This window comes from Oncorhynchus kisutch, linkage group LG15 (genome assembly GCF_002021735.2).
Source record: "Oncorhynchus kisutch isolate 150728-3 linkage group LG15, Okis_V2, whole genome shotgun sequence".
Lineage (NCBI taxonomy): Eukaryota > Metazoa > Chordata > Actinopteri > Salmoniformes > Salmonidae > Oncorhynchus > Oncorhynchus kisutch.
The window spans coordinates 29,709,537-29,736,373 of NC_034188.2; the positions used below are offsets into that span (position 1 = coordinate 29,709,537).

The 26,837-nt window shown below is 45.1% G+C and overlaps 1 protein-coding gene across 4 annotated transcripts in view; it reads right to left on the reverse strand.

The window, feature by feature from the left end:
* Window positions 1–26,837, reverse strand: part of LOC109905128 (ensconsin) — a 49,264-nt gene that overhangs the window by 3,444 nt on the left and 18,983 nt on the right. Inside the window, exons 4-20 of one of the 4 annotated variants that reach the window (XM_020502319.2) lie at window positions 26,405–26,568; window positions 24,985–25,092; window positions 24,138–24,218; window positions 22,896–23,003; window positions 20,369–20,479; window positions 19,751–19,849; window positions 15,091–15,213; window positions 12,060–12,202; window positions 6,351–6,481; window positions 5,926–6,218; window positions 3,618–3,744; window positions 3,350–3,530; window positions 3,156–3,260; window positions 2,848–2,895; window positions 2,601–2,700; window positions 505–682; window positions 107–390 (exon numbers count right to left, since the gene is read on the reverse strand). In XM_020502319.2, the coding sequence (XP_020357908.2) occupies window positions 107–390; window positions 505–682; window positions 2,601–2,700; window positions 2,848–2,895; window positions 3,156–3,260; window positions 3,350–3,530; window positions 3,618–3,744; window positions 5,926–6,218; window positions 6,351–6,481; window positions 12,060–12,202; window positions 15,091–15,213; window positions 19,751–19,849; window positions 20,369–20,479; window positions 22,896–22,980 (2,008 nt within the window). In that variant the 5' untranslated portion in view covers window positions 22,981–23,003; window positions 24,138–24,218; window positions 24,985–25,092; window positions 26,405–26,568. Of the gene's footprint in view, window positions 1–106; window positions 391–480; window positions 683–2,600; window positions 2,701–2,847; window positions 2,896–3,155; window positions 3,261–3,349; window positions 3,531–3,617; window positions 3,745–5,925; window positions 6,219–6,350; window positions 6,482–12,059; window positions 12,203–15,090; window positions 15,214–19,750; window positions 19,850–20,368; window positions 20,480–22,895; window positions 23,004–24,131; window positions 24,237–24,984; window positions 25,093–26,404; window positions 26,569–26,837 lie in introns of those variants that run through there. The other 3 variants (XM_031790062.1, XM_031790064.1, XM_031790063.1) reach the window with 3 other exon arrangements.

Genomic DNA, 26,837 nt, shown 5'->3' on the forward strand with positions numbered 1-26,837 from the left:
TCAATATTTGACATCCACAAAGCAATTCACTTTTCTATACAACATGTGCAGTACAGTAACAATAAATCAACTATACAAACAGTTGTTTCCAAAATAACTCTCACACCTGACAGGGCTTCAATGGGCTGACTGGAGGGGTGGAGGGTGGCCACGGGGGTTCCCTTGTCCTCGAATGCCACCCTGGGTCCATTGGGGGCCCCGTCACAGTCGATGAGGCCCTGGTTGCGGCCGTCAGCATCGATGAGGGGACGGCCCTTGGAGTTGACGCCCAGGTCAATGAATTCCTCGAAGCTCCAGGAGCCAGGCTTACCGTTCAGCCCCGGGGACAGCTTGTTAGAGTCCTCGTTCAGGAACTCTGAGCCCCCCACTAAACGAACCTTAGGCACTGGACTGGAGGGGAGAGAGGGAGTGAATGAAAGATGCCTATAGCCAAAAATAATCCTATATTATTGTCTCTAGAGCATTTTGGGAGTGGTATACCTTGTGTGGGTGTGTGTGTCATACCTCACAGCCAGAGGCCCCTCAGCGGTGGTTCTGTTGTTCTCCTTGTTGTCTGCCTCTGGTATCCCGTTCACGCATCCCAACGGCTCCTCCCGCACTCCCATAGGTTCGCTGCGGGCCAGTCCACGCTCCAGGTCGTCCGTCTCCAAGGCAATATCTCTGGGCTGGGTTGACTCATCGTCTGCGGGGACAAATAAGCAGATGGCAGATGACTCAATATGCACACTCACAAAGAGGAGTGGTGTCTGTGCAAACAGACAAGTCAATCACATACAGTGTATGCACTCACTAGGGATGTGACGCCTGGACAATTTTTCTTAAAGTTTAAACTGCCATTTTTGTATCTGTGTCCATTAAAACCAAGAAAAATTCATCAAAAGTTTTGTCAATTCACAACAATCTATCAGTATAGGCAGGTCAGCCACCAGACAGACTGTCAGAACCGTGCACTAGGCCTATCAGTATAGCCAGGTCAGCCACCAGACAGGCCTTGTGCACGGTTCTGACTATCTATCAGTATAGCCAGGTCAGCCACCAGACAGTCAGAACCGTGCACTAGGCCTATCTATCAGTATAGCCAGGTCAGCCACCAGACAGTCAGAACCGTGCACTAGGCCTATCTATCAGTATAGCCAGGTCAGCCACCAGACAGTCAGAACCGTGCACTAGGCCTATCTATCAGTATAGCCAGGTCAGCCACCAGACAGTCAGAACCGTGCACTAGGCCTATCTATCAGTATAGCCAGGTCAGCCACCAGACAGTCAGAACCGTGCACTAGGCCTATCTATCAGTATAGCCAGGTCAGCCACCAGACAGTCAAAACCGTGCACTAGGCCTATCTATCGGCAATCAAAAGCTGTATCCCACAATTTCATGGCTTGCAATGTCCAAGCCGCACTGCTTCTTTACACAGCGCGCATCTAACCAGGAAGCCAGCCGCACCAATGTGTCGGAGGAAACACTGTGCACCTGGCAACCTGGTTAGCGTGCACTGCGCCCAGCCTGCCACAGGAGTCGCTAGTGTGCGATGAGACAAGATATCCCTACCGGCCAACCCCTCCCTAACCCAGACGACGCTAGGCCATGGACCTCCTGGTCAAGGCCGGCTGCGACAGAGCCTGGGCTCGAACCCAGAGTCTCTGGTGGCACAGCTAGCACTGAGATGCAGTGCCTTAGACCACTGCGCCACACGGGAGGCCCTGGCTAGGATATTCTACGTGCAAAAGACCGAAGACTGAACACACACACACTAGCATCATTAGCAAAGAGAGGAAGCGGCAAAGCAAGAGGTTTCACTCTTGCCAAAATCTGTCCAAAAAGGTCTTATTTATTTTGGACCTGAGCTTGTCACCTGCTTTCCCTCCTTTGGGACAACAATTCCTACTGTTAGGGTGGAGACATGAGTGTCTCGTCATCATATACAGAACTCTGGCCAAGAGCAGGCGAGCCAGGGTAAGAGAGAGGGACGAGGGGGCAGGCAGAAAGAATGTCTAGGAAATCTGTGTCTCACAATGTCTTGATTTTCTTGCCTTGCAAATTCACCAAAGTAGCCTAACGTTGGCCCCTTCCACTCTGTTTTTATTGAAAGAACAACATTCCCCAGGCCTTCATAGCCAATCATCTAGTTAGGCTATAACACAGAAAACAATATGTTATAATAATATGATAACTGCATTGTGATTTAAATTTGGTATAAAAAAAAAATATGTAATGATAAGGATCCCAACTTTGTTTAAACATTTGAATGTTTAAATGTTCACACCCCTAACACATGCTAGAGCTGGGATGACATACTGAAAATGATTAACAACGACCACTTACCAAAGGCATTTTACTGATATTGATAACTGGGATAAATAGCCTATACCAGAGAAATGTGAAGTTTGAAATGAAAGAAGACTGCTAATTTGGGAAATTTCTAACAAGACAGTTGATGGTTACATCTAAAGTAGCAGTAGTAGCAAGTACTCATTAAAGTTAATCGTTCTATTTATAGCTATAACTCAGTCCATTTATGGGACTTTTGCCCATACTGCCCAGCTGTCTCACACACACACACACCGTTGTGTCAAAGGGATGGTTAAGTGAGGACAGTTACCCTTGGTTTCGACACAGTTGGTTTCTTCTTCGCCCTCCTCCTCTCCCTCTTCATCCTGTATGTCTTTCTCATCATCATCATCATCATCATCATCTCCTCCCTACACAGGACACATGGACAGAGCGCCAGTTAAAATATGTATCAACTAGTATGTGGGAGGATTACTGGATGTTTTAATCCAGCTGATTTGGCTATTGTGGAAAGCAGTTTCCATGGAGATATCAGAGCTTGAGAAATGTGAACTCACCTTTTCTTGGTCTCCTTTTCTGGTTCTCTTCATGATCTCCTCAATTCTCTGCAAGTCAAAGAGCAACAGGGAGATTCACGTGAACAATTTCTGGCAAATTACACCCTGCAGACATGCTCAATGTAAAACAAGTTATAAAATGGTTGAATGGTTGGGCTGTCTTTACATTCAAGTGTTGGTATACAGGGAGTGGATGCAGGTGCTATTTTTACTGAGTGTGCATGATGAACAGGTTACTGAAACATCCAGTCAATGTATGCAGTGTGTATGATCAAGCATGCATGATGTGATGGTGATTCTCCACCCACCTTCTTCCTCTCCATGCGTTCCTTATGGTTCTGGGCCATTACCCTCTCCCTCTCAATGCGGACCTTCTCTGCATCAATTGCAGCCTGAGCCTCCGCCTCTTCACGCTGCGATTGGACAAACAGGTGGTCAATCACAAGCAACCAATCAAACTATAAAATGACACCAACAACACTGTCAATGTGTGTGTCCCTACCTCTTTCTGTAGGTCAGCCTGTCTCCCGGCCTCCTCAGCCTCCAGTCTCTCTCGGTCTGCCTCGGCCATGAGAGCGTCCTCCTCCTCCTTTTTCTTCTTCTCCTCCGCTAGCCTCCTCTCCTCCTCCAGGCGTTTCAACCGTGCCTCCTCGGCGAAGCGTTTCTCCTCCTCCTTCCTCAGCCTGTAGATAGGATAGGAAAGGTCAATGCCCCCCCCCCACAGAAAGATGGAGACCACTTGAAAGTGTTCTAGCAGCATGCCTCCTTACTTCTCCTCCTCCTCTCTCAGTACTCGGAGTGCCTCTTCTCTCTCCTTCTTCTCCCGTGCCAGACGGCGGTTCTCGGCAAGGATCATGGCGGCCTCGGCTGCAGAGTTGGTGCCCGCCATGGACTTCTCTGAGAGACCGATAGGAGCCACACAGGAGGTTAGTAAATGTATTGTTTCATTAAAAGGAAAAATCCACCCAAAACCATTGCTTTAATTTAGAGTGTGTTAAATAACACTAATATGTGAGAACAATATTTTTTGTGAACAAATGTTTCATTTCGGCATTATAATGAAGGCTGGTAGCAACAAGGAGAATTTTTGTGGATATCGGTTGCAGCTCAAGTCGACTACAAAATCCACAATGCAATGTTCTCTCTATGGGCTGGCTGGCTATCTAGCTAGCTAGCAAACGTAGCTAGCTAGCAAACGTAGCTACACACAAATTCGAAAGACAATATCAGCATGCAAACTAGCTAGTTAGCTGTAGAAATCGCCTAAACAAACTGCACTATCAATTTAGGAGTCTACAATCTCACCATGTTCAACCTGCAGATCGATGTGCCTCACAGTAGTCTGACATTCTCAACGGCCGATATACTTTTGAGGTGATGGGAAACGTCAATAGTGTGCTCTCCTTCAAGGAGTGAATGGGAGTCTATTGGGTCACTAGCTCAAAAACCCAACATGAGCACGAATTTCGTCAGCAAGAAGTACATCATTACAATTTTTTTCTGAGATGTGAGAATCAACTTGCCATCTATAGTATCGTATAGCTTTGGAATCGTGGCATTGAGGAAAATAGGCTGAGAAGGGATTGCATGACGATTAGCTTAGAAACCGCGTGACACAGCATGACAACGTGAACGTGATTGGTCAAAAGTCTACTGGGTGGGGCGGTATACATTCCTTCATTCATTGGATTCCTATCTCCTTTCTATAACATCTCTGGCAACGTCGCCATGCAATGCACCTTGGACTAAAGAGGCAGACAAACAGAAATAATGTGCTAGACCCTCTGTTAAATGACATTTCTCCAGGTAGGAATATTGCAACTTAGAACTTCCAGTGTAGTGATAGCGACTATCACAACGCTACGGATTTCTGCCGGCTTCACCGCCAATCACTCAGATACACATGAAAACATGAAATGACCCAGGGAATTGATAAATCACTCAGATGCACTAAAACCTCAAAACGTTATAAATGAGTGAACCTTTGACATAACCAAGCCACAACATAATAACCACACAGCAGCCATAGCACTACTACAGAGTACACACACACACACACAGAGCGACACACAGAGAGCGACACACAGAGAGCGACACACAGAGAGCGACACACAGAGAGCGACACACAGAGAGCGACACACAGAGAGCGACACACAGCCATCTCTGTGGCTGCTGGTCATAAAAAGATATACTGCAGAATAAGTTCCATTGGGAGCAGTGAGGGCCTTCAGCGCACACACACACACAATCCATTAACCCTCTCCTTAACTATCTCCTAATGAGTTATACAGTAGTAGTACAGGACTCCAACCAGAAGGGGGTACTAGACCTCTAGGGCTAACAGCATGGAACTACAGCTGGTTCACAGAACATTTACAGCTCCACACTAAGCTGCTGCTGGGGCTGCCATGTCCCTTTCTCTTGCTAATGAACCGCACAGGAGCCCACTAACACACTGCGTTGAAACGGCTATTAAGCCATAGATCAGGGTTCCCCAACTGGCAGGCCACGGCTTTTTATTTGGCCCTCTTTTGGACATATTTGTATATTTTCTTTATACCAGGAAATCAGGTCCAAGTTAATTTAATTTGGGAAATCTCTTAAAGTATTTCCACGTATAACAGAGATCATATACATATTATATCTGTTTGGGCTTCTTGCGGTCAATTTGCAGTCTACAAATCATTTATAATTATGTTCTGGCCCCCGATCCATCCACTCAACAAAAAAAATATGCTGCTGAATCTAGTTGATGATCACTGATATAAATCATTTAGATACATCCGGATAGAGGACAGAGCAGAGGCTGATGCTCTTTATGGGAACTTAGTAATACAATACAGGGTTTCCAACACACTGCCTCAGAGGCTTACAGTATAGGCTCCCTCTCTCCTTCCCTCTCTCCTTATAAGACTGAGATTGTCAGCGTTGGTTCTTGATTAATCTGAGCTCGGCAAAGTCCTTACTTAAGTGAGATTTCAGCCTTATGTCATTACTGTGGTACTAACAGATGGAAATAGCTAACTCAGCTCAGAGAGAAAGCCCATCTCAGTGAGGTTGTAGGTTATCTTTGCTCACCGTCCTTGTCTTTGGTCTTGGTGGAGGATGTGGGAGCAGGAGTCGGTGTTGAGCTGGTCTGGGGGGGCTCTGGGGACTGGGGGGCCACAGCCTGGATGGGACACAGGTCCTTTGGCTTGGAGTCTTTCTTCCGCAGGGTGGGGGGGCCGGTCGGGGTGAGGGCCGGTCTCTGGATGGGTGGTGGCTTGGCCGAGCTGGGCTGAGGGGATGGGGGCTTGGCCGAGCTGGGCTGAGGGGACGGGGGGCGATGTTTGGTACCTCCGGGTGACGGGGGACGGTTACGGGGGCTTTGCCTGTAGAGGGCAGACAAGATTTGACAGTTTTATCAACTATCCAACAAATCTAAACTATTTCATAGTACACAATTAAACAAGAATATCCAATATTGTTAACACATTTTCTGGGGGAGAGCTGTGATGTCTTACTTTGCTGCACTGGGGGATGGGGTTCTTTTGCTGACAGGGAGGGTGGCAGGGGAGGGCGAGCGGTGGCGTCCCGCGATGTTGGAGGGCGAGGCAGGGCGCTTCCCTCCGGGCGACGAGAACCGTTTCTCCTTCTGTCGTTCCACAAAGAGAGAGGCAATTCAGGCCATTACGTCATCCGGCTAGGGTATCCTTAAAATAACACAGATTAACACTAGAACAGCAACCCTTCATGAGAATACAGTGAACCAGTAGAAGTGGATCGATAACATGGAGTGACCAGATAGCACCTGATCCATGACACAGACAGTCTTCCCCATGTGGTCTCAGAGTGTCCCCCGCTACTGCAGCACACAGCAGGCTTTAAATAACATCACAGGTGTGGGCAAGTCTGATTCAAATATATCCATTTATAAAAAGCCCGTACCACAAGAGGGGTATGCTGACCGGCACAGCAAGGACACCCACACCTGGTAACACAGAGGGTCACACACGTAAACTGACATGCATGCCAAACTTAGAAGGTGTGTGTGTACAGCTATAACTATTTAATCAGGGTTTATCTGAACACTGCTTAGTAAAAGAGCAGGGTGAATTTAGTTCTAAACTGTTTGCTTCTAGTGGGGTAGAAATTATAGGTCGACCGATTAATCGGAATGGCCGATTATTTAGGACCAATTTCAAGATTTCATAACAATCGGTAATCGGCATTTTTGGACACCGATTATCGCCGATTATGTTGCAATTCACGATGAGATTGCGTGCCAGGCTGACCACATGTTATGCGAGTACAGGCAGTGAGGAGCCATGGTAAGTTGCTAGCTTGCATTAAACTTATCTTGTAAAAAAACAATCACTCTTGACTAGAGGTCGACCGATTATGATTTTTCAACGCCGATAACGATTATTGGAGGACCAAAAAAAGCAGACACTGAATAATAAATGTATTTGTAATAACGACAATTACAACACTACTGAATTAACACTTATTTTAACTTAATATAATACATCAATAAAATCAATTTAGCCTCAAATAAATAATGAAACATGTTCAATTTGTTTTAAATAATGCAAAAACAAAGTTTTGGAGAAAAAAGTAAAAGTTCAATATGCACCATGTAAGAAAGCTAACGTTTAAGTTCCTTGCTCAGAACATGAGAACATATGAAAGCTGGTGGTTCCTTTTAACATGAGTCTTCAATATTCCCAGGTAAGGTTTTAGGTTGTAGTTATTATAGGAATTACAGGACTATTTCTCACTATACGATTTGTATTTCATATACCTTTGACTATTGGATGTTCTTATAGGCACTTTAGTATTGCCAGTGTAACAGTATAGCTTCCATCCCTCTCCTCGCCGCTACCTGGGCTCGAAGCAGGGACACATCGATAACAGCCACCCTCGATGCAGCGTTACCCACGCAGAGCAAGGGGAACAACAACTCCAAGTCTCAGAGCGAGAGACGTTTGAAACGCTATTAGTGCGCACCCCACTAACTAGCTAGCCATTTCACATCGGTTTACGAGCCTGCTGGTGCCTACCATCGCTCAGTCAGACTGCTCTATCAAATCATAGACTTAATTATAACATAATAACACACAGAAATAGGAGCCGTAGGTGTTTAATATGGTCCAATCCAGAAACTATCATTTCTAAAACGAAACGTTTATTATTTCAGTGAAATACGGAACCGTTCCGTATTTTATCTAACGGATGGCATCCATAAGTCTAAATATTCCTGTTATAATAATGACAATGTAATTGTCATTATTACAAATAAATGTAAAAAAAAACATTTGTTTTTTGTTGTTGTTGAAATCGGACGATTTCGGTATCGGCATCGGCTTTTTTGGTCCTCCAATAATCGGTATCGGCGTTGAAAAATCATTATCAGTCGACCTCTAATACCTACCCCAACCAGAAGCCATGGATTACAGGCAACATCCGCATTGAGCTAAAGGGCAGAGCTGCCGCTTCCAAGGAGCGGGATTCTAACCCGGATGCTTATAAGAAATCCTGTTACGTCTTCTGACGAACCATCAAACAGGCAAAGAGTCAATACAGGACTAACATTGAATCGTACTACACCGGCTCTGACGCTCGTCGGATGTGGCAGGGCTGGCAAATGTGAGCAAGACCTTTAACTTCTTATGGCTGGGGGGCAGTATTGAGTAGCTTGGATGAATAAGGTACCCAAAGAAAACTGCCTGCTACTCAGGCCCAGAAGCTAAGATATGCATATTATTATTTTTTTAAATCTGACACAGTGGTTGCATTAAGGAGAAGTACATCTTTAAACAGGTCAACATTCACAAGGCCGCAGGGCCAGATGGACTACCAGGACGTGATTTCCAAGCATGCGCTGACCAACTGGCAAGTGCCTTCACTGACATTTTCAACCTGTCCCTGACAGTCTGTAATACCAACATGTTTCAATCAGACCACCATAGTCCCTGTGCCCAAGAACACAAAGGTAACCTGCCTTAATGACTACCGACCCATAGCCCTCACGTCTGCAGCCATGAAGTGCTTTGAAAGGCTGGTCATGGCTCACATCAACACCATTATCCTAGAAACCAAAGACCCACTTCAATTTGCATACCACCCCAACAGATCCACAGATGATGCACTCTATTGCACTCCACACTGCCCTTTCCCACCTGGACAAAAGGAACACCTACGTGAGAATGCTATTCATTGACTACAGCTCAGCGTTCAACACCATAGTGCCCTTAAAAGCACGTCACTAAGCTAAGGACACCTCCCTCTGCAACTGGATCCTGGACTTCCTGACTGGCCACCCCCAGGTGGTAAGGGTAGGTAACAACATCTGCAACGCTGATCCTCAATATTTGGGGCGTGCTCAGTCCCGCACTCCCTGTTCACTCATGACTGCAAGGACAACAGTGGTAGGCCTGATCACCGACAATGATGCGACAGCCTATAGGGAGGAGGTCAAAGACCTGGCCGTGTGGTGCCAGGATAACAACCTATCCCTCAACGTGATCAAGACAAAGGAGAAGATTGTGGACTACAGGAAAAAGGAGGACCGAGCACACCTCCATTCTCATCGATAGGGCTGTAAAGGAGCAGGTCGAGAGCTTCAACTTCCTTGGTGTCCACAACAACACCAACAAACTAACATGGTCCAAGCACACCAAGACAGTTGTGGAGGGCACAAAAAACCTATTCCCCCTCAGGAGACTGAAAAGATTTGGCATGGGTCCTCAGATGCTCAAAAAGTTCTACAGCTGCACCATTGAGAGCATTCTGACTGGTTGCTTCACTGCCTGGTACGGCAACTGCTCAGCCTCCAACCGCAAGGCATTACAGAGGGTAGTGCGAACGCCCCCAGTACATCACTGGGGCCAAGATTCCTGCCATCCAGGACCTCTATACCAGGCAGTGTCAGAGGAAGGCCCTAAAAATTGTCAAAGACTCCAGCTACCCTAGTCAGAGTGTTCTCTCTGCTACCGCACAGCGGTACCGGAGCGCCACGTCTTGGTCCAAAAGGCTTCTTAACAGCTTCTACCCCCAAGCGTTAAGACTCCTGAACAGCTCAAAGGGCTACCCTCTTTTACACCACTGCTACTCTTACTATCTATGCATAGTCACTTTAATAACTCCACCTACTGTACATATTACATTGACTCTGTACCGGTACCCCCTGTATATAGCCGTGCTGCTGTTATTTTACTGCTGCTCTAATTATTTGTTATTTAATATATTTTTTTAACTTACCACTTACTTTTCTTAAAACTGCATTGTTGGTTAAGGGCTTGTAAGTAAGCATTTCACTGTAAGATCTATCTATACCTGTTGTATTCGGCTCATGTGACAAATACAATTTGATTTGATAGGCCCAGGGTGTTGCCTGCGCCGTCTGTCTGTCCTGCTCTGCATGGCCTGAACCAGCCACAGCCAGCCACTCCAACTGTACTCAGCCTGTTGTGGGCTCCTTTGTCTGTCTGTGACAAAGGCGCTCCTTCATATCCATGGAGGACCATGGAGAAAGGACAGAGGGCGAGAGAGCCAGGCAGTGGAGGACACTGAACGAATCAAAGCTTGCCTCAGGCTGCATGGAACATGTCTCGAGGCTAACATGACGCTGCTAATGCCCAATGAACCTACTTGGGGGCTAAAACACTTGAATGCAGTAGTGGCATCCTCGTCTTACTGAATTGTTTGGTAAACAAGCATTTCTCTAGTGAACAATGGTCTTCTCCCCAATGGACAATGAAGGTATTCAATGTAATTCCGACTTGTCCGAGTCGTGAGAGAGCAGTGGGATTCTGAGCAAACTGCTCAGTATCATGGATGGATAACCCACAGGGCTGCTTTGACTGGCAAATTATAGAGGATGTACGCATATAACTGAGTGACATTTGTATACTGGGGTTATTTTGTCCAACATCATTGCAGGTTTGGCGAGTGTGTTATCACCATGTTCCTGTAACTAAATCCCGGTGTCCAAAGGGCTTCTGGGAAAGACAACCCACACACATGATCTACATTTCCACTGTCTCCTTCATTTATTTTTGATGACCTGGGAGGGGACTGTACTTGCTAAGAACACAAAAACTATGCATGCATAGCCGACTACTATGTCGCTAAAATTGAAACCTAATCACACCCCATTAACCTCGAGTGTAGGGGGCATTTTTTTGATGTTTGGATGAAAAACGTACCCAAATTAAACTGCCTATTTCTCAGGCCCAGAATCTAGAATATGCATATAATTGTCAGATTAGGATAGAAAACACTAAAGTTTCCAAAACTGTCAAAATATTGTCTGTGAGTATAACAGAACTGATATTGCAGGCGAAAACCTGAGGAAAATCCAACCAGGAAGTGCTGTTTTTCCTAAAACCTCTGTTCCATTGCATGCCTTCCCTCCATTTAAAGGGATATCAACCAGATTCCTTTTCCTATGGTTTCCACATGGTGTGAACAGTCTTTAGACATAGTTTCAGGCTTTTATTCTGAAAAATGAGTGAGAAAGATCACATCGCGTCAGTGGAAGGCTGGGTGCTAGCGGTGTTTTGCATGCGCGAGCAGCTTGGAGCAGACATTCTCTCTCACCCCTATTGAGAAAGCTACAGTCCGGTTGAAATATTATCGATTATTTATGGTAAAAACAACCTGAGGATTGATTATAAAAAAAACTGACATGTTTCTACGAACTTTACGGATACCACTCGAGCCTGTGGATTTCTGAACATAACGCGCCAACCAAATGGAGGTTTTTGGATTTAAAAATAATATTTATGGAACAAAAGGAACATTTGTGTAACTAGGAGTCTTGTGAGTGCAAACATCCGAAGATCAAAGAGATTCAATTTATTGCTTTTCTGAGTTTCGTGAACAATCTACTTTGCTGCTAGCTGTTTGTAATGTTTTGTCTGCTAAGAGAGATGTCCTAACATAAACACTTGGATAGCTTTCGCCGAAAAGCTTTTTTGAAATCTGACACGCCAGGTGGATTAACATCAAGCTAAGCTGTATTTTGCTATATTGCGAATTCATGAAAATGTAAAAAAAAAAATGGGTGCACGGGATGGGTGCACCAAGAAGTTAACAGGTTGTCATCATGCACATGAACACATTAGTTCTAAGTGCTCTACGTTTGCACCACTCCACTAATTCGGTGTCTTCCATTGGTCCATTCTATTAATGCTAATTCTATGTCCTCTAGATTCATGACGTCTCACCAGTGAGGGGTTCAGTTGGTCTGCCGAGGCCGAGGTGGGCAGGGTGGTGCTCTTCTGCCGGTCGATGCTGCGGCTGCGCACGGGTCCTCGCTGCATCAGGTGCAGGGGGCTGGGCGAGGCTGAACGAGGACACAGGTGACACTCTGGTAAAGGACACAGTCATCGTAGCGCAGGGAAACCAGCCAATGGGAGCACGGGTAGAAGCAGCCGAGTTGGGTGAGCAAAGCAGAGGCATGGGGGAAAAAAAAGAGAGCGATGGAGAGAAAGAGAGAGTAGAAAGAGAGGAAGACAATGGTTTGGGGGATAAGAGCACAAAACAACCCATTGTTAGATTATGGTAGCACGCAGTTGGTTGTTGAAGCATTGGGGATAAACTGGAAGTGGAAGGGCTGGAGGGTGGAGCCAGAGAGAGGCAAGGACAGACTGGTATCCCCTGATTGGTGCCAAAGCTCCGGTGCTGCTCATAGCAAAACACATCGACACAACACGGCAATGAGCACATCGCCACAGCAGACACTGAACACAGCGCACATACAACCCACCACCGTCACAAAACCATCACATCAAAGCAGAAAACGCTGGCAGCGCTCACAGTCTATAAACACCTAAACCATCACTATCCAATAGCAACACTCAAGCACACTGGAGGAGTGCATTAATTTCTAGTATTCATTCATGGTGATGGGTGGGAAAAAAATTGGTAGTTACATGTCGGGTTATACATTTAGAGAGAGCGAGAGATATATAGCAATATTGTTTTTGACAATGTCACAATAATTTTGCTCTAATGGCTGGACCTGCACCAAAACTCCAGTATATATTGTTTTGAGCCAAATTCTTTTCATCACTTTTATTTCCATGACTGATCAAAAGTCGTTTTCTCATGGCTTGCTTGAATCTGCAGCAGACATATGGTGAGCAAAATGTTTGGAATATCGAATCACAATACATATAGAATCGTGAAAATCACAATATACTGTATATCGTATCGGCACCTAAGTATTGTGATAATATGGTATCATGAGGTCCCTTGCAAAAATTCCCATCCCTATTCAATCATATTCTTTGTTTCATCTGGTCATTTCAGGCTTTCTAGCATTTTCTGTTTTTTAAAAGACAAGAGTTTTAGGGGCTTAGTCTAGTATGCCAATGCCACACACAATATTATATCCAGCTTGAATCCAATCCAAATCAAAAACCCAAAAGTGAGTAAGTCTTTCATACAGAGTCAGTGTAAGCTGCTGGTCTGTGGTTTGAGACTCTAGTTCTTAATACCGTCAGGCAAGTCTCCAGCTCCCTGGGTTCATTTACCAGTTCCCAGCACAAACACTCAATCTCTTAGGCAACCAGCTGCGCGCTGCACTGGGCCCACAAGAAAGTAGCTTAGTGCAAAGCCACCCAGCATGAACTCTGATTCCCAAGGCTCCTCAGACACTGAACCAGCTCCCAGACAAGACTCTACACACACCCCAGCCAATTGTGTCTGAGCTGTGAGTGCATGTGAGCAGATCCTGCACTTGTATGTGTGGCACCCATCTACATATGTATGCACAACTTTGTGATCTCAAGTGTACTTTTACTGGATAGCACATTCTGTTCAAGACATGAACCACTGAGCAAGCAGGCCCCATCAACAGTGATATAGACACCGCTGGACAACCACCAGAAAAAAAAAAAAAACCAGAAAAGGGCCAGTTTTCTTCAAAGGATTTTCCTAGCCAGTAGCAGGGACTTGGGCTAGAGATATAAGTCTATACAGCTAGGGACATAGTAGGGCTCTGGGCTATAGATATATGTCTATACAGCTAGGGACATAGCAGGGACTTGGGCTAGAGATATATGTCTATACAGCTAGGGACATAGTAGGGACCTGGGCTAGAGATATACGTCTATACAGCTAGGGACATAGTAGGGCTCTGGGCTATAGATATACGTCTATACAGCTAGGGACATAGTAGGGCTCTGGGCTAGAGATGTGTCTATACAGCTAGGGACATAGTAGGGCTCTGGGCTATAGAGATATATGTCTATACAGCTAGGGACATAGTAGGGCTCTGGGCTATAGAGATATATGTCTATACAGCTAGGGACATAGTAGGGCTCTGGGCTAGAGATACGTGTCTACAGCTAGGGACATAGTAGGGACCTGGGCTAGAGATATACATCTATACAGCTAGGGACATAGTAGGGCTCTGGGCTATAGAGATATATGTCTATACAGCTAGGGACATAGTAGGGCTCTGGGCTATAGAGATATATGTCTATACAGCTAGGGACATAGTAGGGCTCTGGGCTATAGAGATATATGTCTATACAGCTAGGGACATAGTAGGGCTCTGGGCTATAGAGATATATGTCTATACAGCTAGGGACATAGTAGGGCTCTGGGCTAGAGATACGCGTCTACAGCTAGGGACATAGTAGGGACCTGGGCTATAGATATACATCTATACAGCTAGGGACATAGTAGGGCTCTGGGCTATAGAGATATATGTCTATACAGCTAGGGACATAGTAGGGCTCTGGGCTATAGAGATATACATCTATACAGCTAGGGACATAGTAGGGACCTGGGCTAGAGATATACATCTATACAGCTAGGGACATAGTAGGGCTCTGGGCTATAGAGATATATGTCTATACAGCTAGGGACATAGTAGGGCTCTGGGCTATAGAGATATACATCTATACAGCTAGGGACATAGTAGGGCTCTGGGCTATAGAGATATACATCTATACAGCTAGGGACATAGTAGGGCTCTGGGCTAGAGAGATATATGTCTATACAGCTAGGGACATAGTAGGGCTCTGGGCTAGAGAGATATATGTCTATACAGCTAGGGGCATAGTAGGGACCTTGGGTGGGTGTTTTATAGCTATTAACTGGTGATGTAATGGGGGCAGGGGTGTGGATTGAGGTGGAATTATGTTATACTGTATCTAGTGATATAATGGAGGACAGCAGTGGGATGGGTCCCTGTGCGTTGCTGGGTCCTCACTCTCTACAGGGGGTCTCCTCTGTGGGGGTTACCTGGGGCTTCGCCTCCTTCGGACAGGGCTGCAGCGCTCTTGCTCCTAGCTATTGAGGCCTGGGTGGGGATGAGAAGGCGACTGAGGAACCCTCCGTCCACGGGGCTCGCCAGGGGCTTGCGAGCTACACGGCCGAAACAAGGCAAACCACACAAAAAATGGAGAAGCCAAAACAAGAAGAAAAGAAGGAGGCGAGTGGGGGTGGGGGGGGGTCAACAAAGAAGGGGGCGGGATTTGGGGGTCACCATATGATTTCAACCAGTCACAGGAGAGAATCCACATAAGAAACCAAGGCTGTGTCTCAATAGTCTTAAAGGGAGTCCTTGAGGAAACCTAGTCCTTTCACCGATTCCACCCAGTGGGAATGAAGACAAGGAGACCAGGAAAGAGTATTGGTACACAGACCCAGAGTGAGTGTCAAGCAACTGAAGAGTACTACAAATGAGGTTTAATCAAGGTGTGTTCCTGGTGCAGAGGGGATGCTGTGGGGTAAAAAGGGTATTAGTGAACTCCGCCCACAAACAGGATAAGTTAAGGGCTCAAAGTAAGTGGTTTCTACTGTTCAGACTATAGCAGTGTTTTGTATTGGAAAGAACAAGAACTTAAAGTTGCATTTGTAAAGTATTCAGACCCCTGGACTGTCCACATTTTGTTGTTACAGCCTTATTCTAAATGGCTTAAATAAAACAATTTCCTAATGAATCTACGCAATACCCCATAATGACAAAGCAAAAACAGGTTTGTAGATGTGGGTGCGCAAATATAGAACAATAAAAACAGAAATAACTCAACGGAAGTATTCAGACCCTTTGCTATGAGATGCAAAAATGAGCTCAGGTGCATCCTGTTTCCATTGATCATCCTTGCGATGTTTCTACAACTTGGTTGGAGTCCACTTGTGGTAAATTCAATTGATAAATTCAATTGATTGGACATGATTTGGAAAGGCACATACACCTGTCTACGGTCCCACAGTTGACAGTTCATGTCAGAGCAAAAACCAAGCCATGAGATTGAAGGAATTGTCCGTAGAGCTCCGAGACAGGATTGTGTCGAGAGACAGATCTGGGGAAGGGTACTAAAAAATGTCAACAACATTGAAGGTCGCCAAGAACACAGTGGCCTCCAGAATTCTTAAATGGAATAAGTTTGGAACCACCAAGACTCTTCCTCAGGGATGAAAATTGGTGAGGGCCCAAAAAGGTGACATTATTTTTTTGGCACCGAATCATAAATTTATAAAATCCCTGCTAGGGAGAAATGCAGGCTTTAACTAACTAATCAACAAAGAATACGATCTACATGAGCAGTCTCTTTGTGTAAAATAAAAGTGGTTAATGTGAACCTAACTCACAGCTAAAAAATAAAGAAAGCAATCCAATGTTATTTTTTTCCTAGACTTGACTGCAAATGACACTCAAGTCTTGAGAAAAAAAACAATACACTAATATTGCAGTTAGTCATGACAGCCTTTATAATAGAACGCGTGTGACCACACACAAATATTGCACTTGTGATAAATACAATTTTTAAAAGTAGAAACAGAATGAAATAAACATTCTATTTTTGCTCCAATCAGTTTTTGAATAAGGTTGTAACTTAACAAAATATGGAATAAGTCAAGGGGTCTGAATAGTTCCAGAACGCACTGTATGTGAATAGACAGTGGCGTACATATTAGCAGGAGACCTGGAGTCTGACAGTAGAAACCAAGAGCTCTTGATCTCACGAAATGAAGGATTACAGTTCCCCCTTGGTTCCTATGGAAGACCAGTATCCCAGTAACAAAGGTCGATAAACAACAGAAACGTTAAAGTAAATCGGCCGTTGCTCTATATTCCTGTTTGGCACTTTGGATAAAGGGATTTGCGTCGAGGCCTCCTTCAGGCTCCCTGACAGAGAGGGGACATCTGTTGCAGACACTCATGTTAGACGTAGAGTGGGCCAGCCTCTTAAAGCATGGAGCCAGACCCTCAAACTTCTTCAGATCCAGCTGTGAAGCTCCAGACTGATTGGAGGTCAGGGTCGGCCAGGGAACGTGGTTAGGAACGGTTGGGGATGGGAGAGTTTTCCCTGTCTGGTTAGTGAAAGGATCCAGGTTAAGGACAGACATGGATGGCTCGTTGTGGGATTCCTCTCAGTATGGGAGATTCAAAGTTTGAGTCGATAAACAAAAAAGGCTAAAGGATGTTTAAACAGTTCATGGCGTCTCATATCACTGAGAAACTATTTGCCCTGTAAATGAGAATACTCTAAATACAGTCACTTTGAACAACTACTACAAGACATACAGTATGTTGGATACAGTGGGACATGGTTAACACAGACATACAGTAACATAAATACAGTATGTTGGATACAGTGGGACATGGTTAACACAGACATACAGTAACATAAATACAGTATGTTGGATGCAGTGGGACATGGTTAACACAGACATACAGTAACATAAATACAGTATGTTGGATGCAGTGGGACATGGTTAACACAGACATACAGTAACAGAAATACAGTATGTTGGATGCAGTGGGACATGGTTAACACAGACATACAGTAACAGAAATACAGTATGTTGGATGCAGTGGGACATGGTTAACACAGACATACAGTATGTTGGATGCAGTGGGACATGGTTAACACAGACATACAGTAACATAAATACAGTATGTTGGATACAGTGGGACATGGTTAACACAGACATACAGTAACAGAAATACAGTATGTTGGATGCAGTGGGACATGGTTAACACATTGACATACAGTATGTTGGATGCAGTGGGACATGGTTAACACAGACATACAGTAACATACATACAGTATGTTGGATACAGTGGGACATGGTTAACACAGACATACAGTAACAGAAATACAATATGTTGGATGCAGTGGGACATGGTTAACACAGACATACAGTAACAGACATACAGTATGTTGGATGCAGTGGGACATGGTTAACACAGACATACAGTAACAGAAATACAGTATGTTGGATGCAGTGGGACATGGTTAACACAGACATACAGTAACAGACATACAGTATCTTGGATACAGTGGGACATGGTTAACACAGACATACAGTAACAGAAATACAGTATGTTGGATGCAGTGGGACATGGTTAACACATTGACATACAGTATGTTGGATGCAGTGGGACATGGTTAACACAGACATACAGTATGTTGGATGCAGTGGGACATGGTTAACACATTGACATACAGTATGTTGGATGCAGTGGGACATGGTTAACACAGACATACAGTATGTTGGATGCAGTGGGACATGGTTAACACAGACATACAGTAACAGAAATACAGTATGTTGGATGCAGTGGGACATGGTTAACACAGACATACAGTATGTTGGATGCAGTGGGACATGGTTAACACAGACATACAGTAACAGACATACAGTATGTTGGATACAGTGGGACATGGTTAACACATTGACATACAGTATGTTGGATGCAGTGGGACATGGTTAACACAGACATACAGTATGTTGGATACAGTGGGACATGGTTAACACATTGACATACAGTATGTTGGATGCAGTGGGACATGGTTAACACAGACATACAGTATGTTGGATGCAGTGGGATATGGTTAACACAGACACAGTATGTTGGATGCAGTGGGATATGGTTAACACAGACATACAGTATGTTGGATGCAGTGGGATATGGTTAACACAGACATACAGTATGTTGGATGCAGTGGGATATGGTTAACACAGACATACAGTATGTTGGATGCAGTGGGACATGGTTAACAGACATACAGTATGTTGGATGCAGTGGGACATGGTTAACACAGACATACAGTATGTTGGATGCAGTGGGATCTGGTTAACACAGACATACAGTATGTTGGATGCAGTGGGACATGGTTAACACAGACAGCGGCCATGTCAGTGCTTTCTAAACCCTAGGAGCTACAGTGGGATGGCACCGAGACACAGCGCGGTGCACGAGACCATGTGTCAAATCCAATGCTTACAAACGTCATCTGCAGGCAAAACAACAAACACAACGTGACCAACAAACAAAACATTGTGTTAGTTAGGCGCCATTCCTGGTGCTTAGCAGCTCAAAGGAATGAGAGAGGGAGAGAGGGGGGGGGGGGGGGGGGGGGGGGGGGGGGTGGGGGGGGGGGGGGGGGGGGGGGGGGGGGGGGGGGGGGGGTGGTGGAGGGGAGAGGTTAGCTGGGAGTTAAACACAGCAGGCGAGCAACAATACAGGAGTGATCTGTAAGAGAAAGAGCAGGGTGGGTTAGTGACACGAAGCACCAGAGAGAACCCCTGGTAAAGACCAGGGACAGACAAAGGCACAGGAGTTCGGGGCAGTCGAGGGTGTAGTGTTGGCTGGAAAAGAGCACACCTATAGAGAGAGGAGGAAAGAGTGGAGGAAAGGGACGAAGGCCAGTTTGGAAGTTTTAAATCACTAGCTTGCTGCATTTTACAATCACTGCACCAACAGTAGCTTGAACTGCCTAAACCTCCCTAGCTTGCGCATACAAATCAGTACTAGGAGCTGAATAAGAGGTAAGTGAATGAGCAGACAAATGTTGGAGGAGATGCGTGCTTGTTATTACAAAAGGAGGAGGCCCGAGTAATGCAGACAAGGACAAGAAAAGAAAATATAAACTTGGTTCATGCTAGCCACCTTGGTCGTCTGACGTCCCCTTATCGAGCTTGGAGGGGGTCGGCGTTCTGCCCCCCCCAGCTCGTGTCAGGGAGGAGCTTCTCTTCTTCAGGGAGGGGCCTACAGACAGGAGAGTGGGGTTACAGCCTATCGAGGACAGAGGGGGCTGGAGCAAATTCCCCTGAAAAGGCCTCTCGAAACACATGGATTTCATTAAGAGTCATTTTGTTCTCTCATTACAGTACAAATCAATATGCCTTGAATTCTACATTAGTGGACAGTGTGGCTAAATGACACTATGATCATAATCGGATTACTTGCTCTCTCTCGATAGAGGGATACATGATGTCTAGCACCACGGTACTGTATGATGTTAGCCTGCATCTGCCAACTATTCAGGCTTAAAGGAAACATTTGTTTCTCTAACAAGCAAAAAATGTCTAGACACGTAGTACTCTCCAGATCAATTATGTTAATCTCTATAGGCGCTTGTTTCCTGTGCAGAATGAGGGCGTTGTCAAAAGCTTCAGAGCCACATCAGGCAATGGTTGCTCAGACCTATCAAATGGAGTGTGGAGCATGAAGAGGATGGCTGAGTTGGGTGAGGATAGTGGTGAACTGGGGGGGCTTAATATGCACCTGTCTGTTCCACCTGAAGCTTTTTTCTGCCTTCCTTAGTGGGCTGAGTGTCTAGGTCGACTTTGTTGTTTCTAGGCAACCGGTTCAGTGACGAACTCCTCACACGAGCACCTGAGACAACGAGGAGACAGCCACGGTGAAATGGTGAAGCTGTGACACAGCCATCTCTTTAGAGTTGAAGTCGGAAGTTTACATACACTTAGGTTGGAGCCATTAAAACTCGTTTTTCAACCATTCAACAAATTTCTTGTTAACAAACTATAATTTTGGCAAGTCGGTTAGGACATCTACTTTGTGCATGACACAAGTAATTTGTTTACAGACAGATTATTTCAATTATAACTTACTGTATCACAATTCCAGTGGGTCTGAAGTTTACATACACTAAGTTGACTGAGCTTTTAAACAGCTTGGAAAATTCCAGAAAACGATGTCATGAATTTAGAAGCTTCTGATAGGCTAATTGACATCATTTGAGTCAATTGGAGATGTACCTGTGGATGTATTTCAAGGCTCATGGGAAAATCTAAAGAAGTCAGCCAAGACCCGAAAGGCCGCTCAGCAAGGATGAAGCCACTGCTCCAAAACTGCCATAAAAAAGCCAGACTACGGTTTGCAACTGCACATGGGGACAAATATCGTACTTTTTGGAGAAATGTCCCCTGGTCTGATGAAACAAAAATAGAACTGTTTGGCCATAATGACCATCGTTATGTTTGGAGGAAAAAAAGGGAAGCTTGCAAGCTGAAGAACACCATCCCAACCGTGAAGCACAGGGGTGGCAGCATCATGTTGTGGGGGTGCTTTGCTGCAGGAGGGACTGGTGCACTTCAAAATAGATGGCATGAGGGAGAAAATTATGTGGATATATTGAAGCAACATCTCAAGACATCAGTTAAAGCTTGGTCGCAAATGTGTCTTCCAAATGGACAATGACCCCAAGCATACATCCAAAGTTGTTGCAAAATGGCTTAAGGACAACAAAGTCAAGATATTGGAGTGGCCATCATATAGCCCTGACCTCAATCCTATAGAACATTTGTGGGCAGAACTGAAAAAGCGTGTGCAAGCAAGGAGGCCTTTACAACCCTGACACAGTTATACCATCTCTGTCAGGAGAAATTGGCCAAAATTCACCCAGCTTATTGTGGGAAGCTTGTTGAAGGCTACCTGAAACATTTGACCCAAGTTAAACAATTTTAAGGCAATGCTACCAAGTACTAATTGAGTGCATGTAAAATTCTGACCCACTGGGAATGTGATGAAAGAAATAAAAGCTTAAATAAATCACTCTACTATTTTTCTGACATTTCACATTATTAAAATTAAGTGGTGATGCTAACTGACCTAAGACTGGGAATTTTTACTTGGATTAAACGTCAGGAATTGTGAAAAACTGAGTTTACATGTATTTCACTAAGGTGTATGTAAAATTCTGACTTCAACTTTACATGATTCCATATGTATTATTTCAGTTTTGATGTCTTCACTATTATTCTACAATGTAGAAAATAGTAAAAATAAAGAAAAACCTTGAATGAGTAGGTGTCCACACTTTTGACTGGTGCTGTTTACATTGATTAGAACAAATTGCCATAGCGGACGGTAGCTAAATGCTAACAAGCGCAAGAGAACAAAGTAAATGCTAGGAAAGACCACCCAGCCCAAAAATAAACTGTCAAAAGGCTACTCACAATTGATCGAGGATGGGATTGATTGTCCCTGCTGTATCCCAAAAGTTTGGCTTTGCAAGCTAGCCACCTATACCTAGCAAGTTAACAAACCAAATGCATAGCTGGAGCCCTGAACTGGAGAATTATTATTTGGCACTTGAGTTATAACTATAATTCAAGATATTTAGCGGGAAAACAATAGGATTGAATTTCAAGCGCAACTTGATCACCTCTTGTGCTGTTCAACAGTGGGCGTCACGTTAGGAAGTTGGCAGTTGGCTCCACGTGCTCTTTGTAAACAAGCATACCATGTAACTGACTCAATTGATTTGTGATTAAAAATAAATCAAATACATTAAAATAATAAATAGGGACAGTATTGAAAATCATACCACGGGTATTTCAAAATACCCCGGTATATATGCTGAGTCTTCTCAAAGGACAGAAACAGTGCAATTCCTTGTGAATAAAATCAGGATGAACTGCATTAGGATAAGAAAGGAAGGTACAGTACAATGACTACTGAAGAGGAGAGGAGAGGAGAGAGAAGGTAGATCATAAACAGATTACTGATCCTTTGGCACCCCTCCTTATGATTCTGAGACACTTGCCTGTGTCACAAAGTGCACTAGAAAGTGGAAGGGAGCACTAAATGGATGCAATGGAATCACAAGTTCATGCTGGGTTTGTCATTGGTTGAGATCAGAGACAGCGAGCCACAGCATTTGTTTACCAGTCTCTTAATGCTCCTCTGATCAGCTTGTCACTCAGTTCCTGGACATAGGAAGAAGAGGGTCAACAAGATTGACAACAACTGTGACAGTGGCTGGGCATGAGAGTGGGTAGGGACTTACTTTTGTCAGGTGATTTGATGAGGGTGGCGGAGGAGGAGGACAGGCGCTTGTTGATGCCAGAATCGGCCAGCTGTTTCAGGTTCATGGTGGAGGTAGAGCGCTTGTCAGCTAAGGGGAGGCAGGGACAGACAGACAGGGAGGGACGAGGGAGTTATACAGGAGGACCACTAGGAGACTGGGCATGGGGGAGAGGAAAGAGGGAGATAGGGGCAGGGTTCTTGCAGTGTCCGAATGCCCTGCCGGCAGCTAATATTCAACACTCATTTAGTCTCATGTCTATGGTATACTGCACTGGCGGGGCAATGTTTAAACCAAACATTGATCAATAGGGATGGGAATTGCCAGGGACCTCACAGTACGATATTATCACGATAGTTTGGTGCAGAAATGTATTGTGACTTTCACGATTCTAGATGTATTGTGATTAGATACTGTCATTTGATGTTCCAAAACATATTGCTTACTATGGCTACGTTTACACAGACAGCCCAATTCAGGTTTTCTTCACTAATTGGCCTTTTGACCAATCAGAACAGGTCTGAAAAAGATCTGATGTGATCGGTCAAAAGACCAATTCGTGGAAAGAATAGCAGAATTGGGCTGCCTGTTTAAATGCAGCCTATATGTCTGCTGCAGAGAGACAAGAGAGCATGAGTTTTTGATCAGCCATGGATATAAAAGTGAGGCATACATGAACATCAAGGGCCAGACCAAAGCCATAACAATTCTTAGCCAGGCACAGCCGTTAGTGGAAAGAATTGAAAATCCAGAAAATATCAACTGAATAGACACCAATTAGTGAACAGTCAAGAGAACGTGAACATTAGTTGGCACATGCGTGAAACAGTCAACAGTAGTGCTGCTCAGAGAGCTCAGTGCCTCCATGTGACAGCTGACCTGGAAGTGCTAAAGTGTGAGTGAGAGTGAAAGAAGGTTAGGATGCCCACAGGCTGCGTTTCCATTCAGCGAGCCCAAGGCATGTGGGACAGAAGCAACAGTGAAGTTCCCCTTACATGTTGATCTAAGGTCAGCCTTGCATTTTCCCTCCTGACGGTTCATTTTAGGATTGGGGGAGGGTAAGCTGATACTAGATCTGTGCATACAAGCAACATTAACCCATCCCTGGGAGAACAGGAAGATATTAGTGAGGCAGTGAGTGACTAAGAAAAGGGATAGTGGTTAACATAACAGTGCCAGTCCATGCTACTGTACTGTAGGTATAGTACAGGTATCAACCAGCACCTTGTGTCCTGGGGGGCTTTTCTGGAGACGCGGGGGAGATAACTATAGCTACTGGAGAGGAGGCGCCTGCGTCAGGGTCTCCTGTGGGTGAGAAAGGATCTCAGCAGGGAGAGGGGAGAAGACACAACACCCCACCTCCCCACATGGACAGAGTGGAAGAGGAACAGGGCTGGCTGACAAACATCAATAGATTCACCTCTCTGACCATCAGAGCCCACAACACAACACTGCTGGGAAACAGGCTCACATCATAAGACTTGGTTGAGGCTCTATGGGATCAGACCACAGAAATGTCAAATAAATAGACTGACAACGTACATATTTTGGACCTATACTAATAAGTACATTGGTTTTATACAGTATGGGTTGGATTCCCTGACACAGATTAAGCACAATTGGACTGAAAAGCACTTTCATCTTCTATCATGTTTTTAAATCCAGAACTAGGTGTAATCTAGTCCTGGGAAACTGCCCCTAGATGTACAATAAATGCCTTGCCTGAAATAAAAACGACACTTTTTTTTGTGATAGAGTGAGGCAGCTGTGTCACTGCACATTAATAGTATGCTTCATTAACTAAAAGGCAGTCAAGACTTCAAATAAAAACAGAAAACATTGAGAAACAGAGCCAATCAACATAACTCCTGCTGACAGAGAACCAATAACGAGCCAGTCAATGTGAGGATGCATCAGCAAGTTTAACCGACTTGTGTCATTCAGCGTCCCGCTGTCAGACAAGCAGAAACAGAAACTTCTTACACACACACAGGTGGAGTCCTATACACTTTGTAGTCCTATCTAGATGGTATAGAGAGCAGTGGGAATGGTATGATGGAGGGTTCCTTACCAGGTCGGTTGTCGGACTCTGAAAGCCCCCCCAGGACCACCTCTTCTGCTTCTGCTCCACTCTCTGGCTGCGCTCCAGGGTCCGCCGCATCACCGCCTCATAGTGCTCCTGTAGCACAAACACACAGAGAGAGACGAGGGGAAAGAGAGCGGGGGAGCGAGAGAGCGAAAGATCGAAAGATGGGGGAAGCGAGAGAGCGAAAGAGAGTGATGGGGGAGCGAGAGAGCGAAAGAGAGTGATGGGGGAGCGAGAGAGCGAAAGAGAGTGATGGGGGAGCGAGAGAGCGAAAGAGAGTGATGGGGGAGCGAGAGAGCGAAAGAGAGTGATGGGGAGCGAGAGAGCGAAAGAGAGTGATGGGGGAGCGAGAGAGCGAAAGAGAGTGATGGGGGAGCGAGAGAGCGAAAGAGAGTGATGGGGGAGCGAGAGAGCGAAAGAGAGTGATGGGGGAGCGAGAGAGCGAAAGAGAGGAGCGGAATATCGAGAGAGAAAGGCGGGGATAGCAAGAGAGGGGGGGGATAGCAAGCGAGAGATATGAGAGAGGCGGGGGGGAATGGAGAGGAGAAAGAGAGAGAGGGGGAGATTGAGAGATATGGAGAGAGATGGGCACATTGCATTCTACCAAGTCATTCAGAAATAATCTTGGTCTCCCAAACCAAAATAAACAAGGTCAAACAGATAATGGGACAAAAATAACAACATGAACATATGTCCCAGAATGATTTGAGTCGGTAACTCAAGGTGAAATGCCAGAAATCTGAGTGACTGAGCTTCCTGCAGCAGACGCCCATGAAAAGAAGCTAAAACAGGATATGGTTTCATTCATAACACGTTCCAAAGTATGCAGACTTCCCTGAAGTTCTTCACCCATGCTCTAACCGAGACATAGCATTAACTCTGCCAATTAGGCTACACCATAAAATACCACAGACCTGAGCAGTGAGCATAGCTACCTCGTGATGAGCTAAGTTCACCAGTACCAATTGAAATACATTCTTCTTGCTTACTTGTACATCTGCATAGCCTGGTTCAGACACATTTGTATCATTCCCAAATCATTCCCAAACCACTGCATCTCAGGGGCTAAAATTAACACATGCCAAATACGGGTTGACATCGGCGGGTAAGATGTCTATTCCAGCCACGTTGGCAGGTGGTCTGGGACCCACAGTGCAAGCATTTCACTCCCATTAGCAAATAAATGAGAATTAAGTAAATTATGAGAACATTTATCACCAAAATAAATGCAGCAGTAATTGTAGCAGAAATCAATTATTTTCTCATCTACCTGCCACAGTAGCTGGTGGACCAAAAGGTTCCATGCCCAGCACTGCACACACCAGTTAACTGGAATATATCCCAATAATACCAGCTGTATCTGTAGTGCCGCCCTGGTGTTGAGGATGACCCCAGGGGCCTGTACCTTCTCCTCCTCCTGTTTTAGCTTCCTCTTCCCCTCCACGGCTGAGCGTCTCTGCTCCTCCTTCCTGCGCTGCTCGTCCAGCTTCTTCTGGCGCTCCTCCATCTGACGCTCCACCTGCAGCTTGGCCTTACGCTCCCGCTCCAGGATCTGAGTTTCCTTCGTAGCTAAAGATGGGGCGGGGTTGTGAGGGTGCAAGTGTGTGTCAGTGTGAAAGGGTGTGATGAAAAAAACCAAGGGAAAACACATTGGTTCGTTTACTTTGTGACCAGCCCAGAGGTCACCTCATTAAATCTCCCAGTAAGGTCCCTTTACACTCTAAAGAAGGCATTTCCTGTCTTAACAGGAAATGCCTCTGAGGACATGCAATGTATGTACTTGTGTATGTTGATTGATTTGATTTGATTAGGGCTGAAACGGTCAGGGTTCGAGACTG